The 4475-nt window shown below is 50.9% G+C and overlaps 1 protein-coding gene across 1 annotated transcript; it reads left to right on the top strand.

Annotated features, from left to right (window-relative positions):
- Window positions 1-113: 113 nt before the first annotated feature.
- Window positions 114-4194, top strand: LOC113820713 (proton-coupled folate transporter). Its single transcript, XM_027373055.2, has 6 exons — window positions 114-1519; window positions 1629-1724; window positions 1883-2026; window positions 2423-2506; window positions 2943-3099; window positions 3370-4194. The coding sequence occupies exons 1-6, from the start codon at window positions 595-597 to the stop codon at window positions 3710-3712; spliced, it is 1749 nt and encodes a 582-aa protein (XP_027228856.2). The 5' UTR covers window positions 114-594; the 3' UTR covers window positions 3713-4194.
- The last annotated feature ends 281 nt before the right edge of the window (window positions 4195-4475 follow it).

A 4475-nucleotide genomic window follows, 5' to 3' on the forward strand; every position in this document is an offset into this window, starting at 1 on the left:
ATTTCCACGCCTACGCTCCTACACTCAATACTTGCGCCCCAAACACTCCCAGTACGCATTGCTAATCAACATCATTTTACTCCCAGACAATCCCCGCTTTCCCTTCACGCATCCTCGTGCAAATTCCTCCCCAAACTTCCCTTTTTTCCCTCCCAGAAGTTCCCTCCACCTCCCGGCAGCGGCGGCGGAGGGCTCGCCAGCGCCAAAGCCGGGCCAGTCCCCTCGGCCGCCGTGACGTCACCAGACACCTTGGCAATGGCGGATGTCTCGCACTATATCAGCGGCGTCGACCTCCTCGTCGGGATCAGTCGGCTGGGAGTCCTCACCCGGCGCGCAGGTTGATCGTTCGGACGCTTCTTGGGCTATAAGAGTCGGAGAGAAGACTTGAAGAGTTTATGGAAGAAATTCAGAAGGAGGGAAATAAAAACAGCGTTCATTTCGATATCAAGGATAATTTAGCACGTTCACTTTGTTTACTGATTGACTTTGGAGAGAGAGAGAGAGACTCGGGAAGACCTCTTGAATTGCAGTGAATCTTCGGGATAAGCATTTCCAGTTAATTAAAGCATCGTCAACAGCAACCCATCAACCGAAATGGCTTCAGAACAGAAGGCGAGGCCGGGGCGCTGCGCTCGGATCCGCGGCGCCCTCCGCAACGTGACGGTGGAGCCGCTGATGCTGCTGGACGGCGTGGCCTTCTCCAGCGTGCACGTGTACATGGAGAACCTGCAGATGGAGCGCGTGTGCCGCGTGTCCGCCGGCCTCGCCGCCGACGTGTGCGGCGCCCTCAGGGAGCACCCGGAGGCCAGCGTGGAGGTGCAGCGGCGGTTCAGCGTGTTCGCCTTGTACAACGGCGTGATCGCGGCGGCGCTGCCCCTGTTCTTCATCCTGTTCATGGGCGCCTGGAGCGACAGGTACGGGCGCAAGGTGCCGCTGGCGGCGGTGCAGCTGGGCCACTGCCTGCACGCGGCCGGCTACCTGCTGGTGGCGCTGGTGCCGTCGTGGCCGCCCGAGGTGCTCCTGCTGGTGACGCTGCTGGACAGCCTCGGGGGCGGCGCCGTGTCCTTCCTGACGGCCGCCAACGCCTACGTGGGCGACGTGTCGAGCGAGGAGGCGCGCACGTCGAGGGTGGGCCTGGCCAACAGCCTGTGGTTCCTGGGCGGCCCCGTCGGCACGCTGATGGGCACCTACATCTACTCGCACGGCGGCTACCTGTACCTGTTCGGGACGTCGCTGGCGCTGTCGGCGCTGGCGGTGACCTACGTGATCGCCTTCCTGCCGGAGAGCCACGGGCCCTTCGCCAGGCGGCCCGCGGCGCAGCAGAAGGAGCTGGAGGCGGCGGAGAGCGCCGAGGGCGCCGCCGAGGCGCGGGTGACCGCCGCCCAGATGGCCAGGGACTTCTTCAGCCCCCGCCGGATCGTCGACAGCTTCAGGTCGACCCTGAGGCGCCGCGAGGGCAACGCCAGGGCCCTCATCCTGGTCCTCATCTTCACCAGCCTCCTCAGAAGGGTCACGCGCTGTAAGTCCTTTTCTCTCGCCTCCACTCTGTGCCTTTCGCTCGCTGGAAAGAAATGAACAAATGCTATACCTTTTAATACTCAGTCTGATAAATGTTCTCTTTTCTTCAGCACCGTACGTGTTCGCTTTCACACGCCACGTGTTGGGCTGGGAGGCCGTCGACTACAGCCTCTGGGTCACCTACAAGAACTTGATTGCCACCGTCGGTAAGTCTTGTTGTTATCTATCTATCTATCTATCTACCCAAACAAAACCACGCCTACCTCCCTTTACCCATGAACTCCCATAAAAAGAGCCTTCGAGATGGAAACTATACCTCTAAAAATGATCCAATATCCCCAACACTCTCATTTCTCCCAACCAGGTTCCTTAGTCGCCGTGCCCCTGCTCAGCGGACGCCTTGGAGTGTCAGACAGCGTCCTAGCGATGGTGGGGGCGACGTCGGGCATCGTCGAATACAGCACGTACGGCTGCGTCTCCGAAGAACAGCCTCTCCTCATCTGGATCGGTGAGTGCGGGACGTCCTCCTCGCCTAACTTGCAGGGGTGTTGTGATTTTGCTTGTTGATGGTGAGGTTGGTGATGGAAAAGAGAAGGAGGGAGAAGAAGGGAGAGAGAGAGAGAGAGGGTGAGGGGTTGACAGAGAGGGAGAAAGAGAGAGAGAGAGACAGGGAAAGAATGAGGGAGGGAGAGAGAGGGGGAGAGAGAGAGAGAGAGAGATTGAGAGAGAGAGAGACAGGGAAAGAGAGAGAGATTGAGAGAGAAAGAGAGAGACTGAGAGAGAGAGAGAAAAGTATAGATAAGATAAATAAACAGATGAACAGATGAATGAATAGACGAATAAATACATAGATAAAGAAAGAGAGAGAGGGAGAGAGAATAACTTCCCGCTTCTGTTCCCCCAGCACCCGCCGCAGCGCTCCTCCTGAACTCTTGTACCATCGCCCAGCGTTCCATGCTGACCAAATTCGTCCCGAGCGATGAAGTCGGTAAGTTAAGCTCTCCAAAGCTGTACAAACCAATAAGAACATCCCTCAAAGGCAATAGATATACCAAGAAGAGAATACCTCGAAAGCAGGATCAAATCGCAGACGTAAAATGTCGCCTTGTATAATTCACGAAAACAAATTCAGTTTGAATTATTCACGGACGTAAATTCGCGTTTTGTATTCATCGCGGACATAAAATCACGTTTTATCTAAAAGAAACGTGAGATTATCTTTCTTTTATTAGTGTCATTCGTTGACAATAATCGTGTCAACAAGCGATATAAATTTATTTCTCAAAATATCATGACTCAAATTCGTGTTAGTATGTTATATATATTTTTTTACTGATAACTTACCGGAAGGCACTTGAACAAAATTTGTGATTCTCTTACCATGTCTTACTCGTGACCTGAATTTCGGCTTTTTCCTCCTTCAGGCAAAGTGTCCGCCGTCCTGGGCGCCCTGGACGGCCTGATGCCCATGGTGAACTCCGCCCTCTACACCGCCGTCTACCACGCCACCGTCAGCGTGTTCCCGGCGGCGCACTTCTTCCTCGGGGCCTCCGCCAGCGCCCTCATGATGGCCTTCTTCTGGTGAGTGTCTAGGGCGTTTTCCTCGTGTTAAAAGAAGCTGAGATGATCCTTCTGTACGTGGTATCGGATGGCTCTAATACTTAAGAGACAAAACGATATGTTTTTCGATGCGAATATTTGTTGTACGGTAGAATTTTTTGCTATCTGTGTTCTTTATCTATTCTTAGTTTTGCTGATTTCTTTTAACGGTTGTCGATTTTGTTTATCTTATTTTCGTGTCAGAAAAAATCGGTACTAATCTATTTCCTCTTCCTCCTCCTCCTCCTCCAGCATCATCATCACGAGCGCCAAGTCTCGAGAGTACGACATGGAGAGCGCCAAGTCCGCCGACCAGTCCGGACCCGTCATCAACAAGAAATTCGTCAGGAGGACCGACTCCCGCTGGCTCGCTACCGACGGCGGGGCTCTGCCTGACCTGCCCCTCGAGACTGTTCCTCGGAGACCAAGCCTGAGGGAGAGTCACCTGGTTTGCATCGTGGAGAAGCAGCAGCAGCAGGTGAACTATCGGCCAGGCGAAGGCGGGGAAACGCGGGAGAGCGAAGTCCCACTCAGTCTGTCCAAGAAGGTCGCGCATGCGATCAAATCGCTTGCCAAGAAGGTTTTCAAGTCCTGAGGAGGATGGGATTCCCTTCATGCGATCGTCTCCTTCCTAATCTTGGAATTTATGCATCAAACTATGCGATTGCTCCTTCGCAAAATTGCAATATCTGAAATCGTCACCGAACGATGAGCAATACTTGCGATGTCGCGTTCATGAACTTATAATTCCACGTATTTATACTATTTATAAGTTATAGGCCATTGAAACCTACGTTCTGGCGACCCCGTGAATGTGATCTTGGGATTTAGTCCTTTATCACTCAAGAGCTAGATCCTCATTACTTATTGTGATATATTCCCAAAGGGTACTTTGTAAATAGGTTCTGATACCATGGGTCCTTGGGCGTTTCTCTGTGATATGTAAATCTTCTCTTATTTAATATTTGACTTATGTATGTATTTATTTGATACTTTATTTATGGCTGTTGCCTTCTTGTACATAATAAACTGTAATGAAAAACCATTTTTTTTAAATAAATATATTTTCTTTTTTCATTAGCTTTTTGATGGAAAAAATGGCAAAAGAGAAATGCACGGTTCCATTTTCTGCAATAGGAAAAGTATGTTTTCAATTCCTTAGTCAGAGGAACTGTGTAATATAAGAGTTATAAATGGAGCGTAATATAGGAGACAATCATATGTTTATTGTCCGCCATAGCACACGAAAATTTTATATTACCATACAATAAAAAATACATACATGACATGATACATGACAATTTATGCATGATACATTAGACAATATATCAGAGATTTAGTGTAGGATACAAGTCAAA

This window comes from Penaeus vannamei, chromosome 42 (genome assembly GCF_042767895.1).
Source record: "Penaeus vannamei isolate JL-2024 chromosome 42, ASM4276789v1, whole genome shotgun sequence".
Lineage (NCBI taxonomy): Eukaryota > Metazoa > Arthropoda > Malacostraca > Decapoda > Penaeidae > Penaeus > Penaeus vannamei.

Coding starts and splice junctions, on each gene's coding strand:
- LOC113820713 (XM_027373055.2), top strand. CDS start 595: ATGGCTTCAGAACAGAAGGCGAGGCCGGGGCGCTGCGCTCGGATCCGC. Junction 1,725..1,882: donor GAACTTGATTGCCACCGTCG/GTAAGTCTTGTT, acceptor TCTCCCAACCAG/GTTCCTTAGTCGCCGTGCCC. Junction 2,507..2,942: donor CGTCCCGAGCGATGAAGTCG/GTAAGTTAAGCT, acceptor TTCCTCCTTCAG/GCAAAGTGTCCGCCGTCCTG.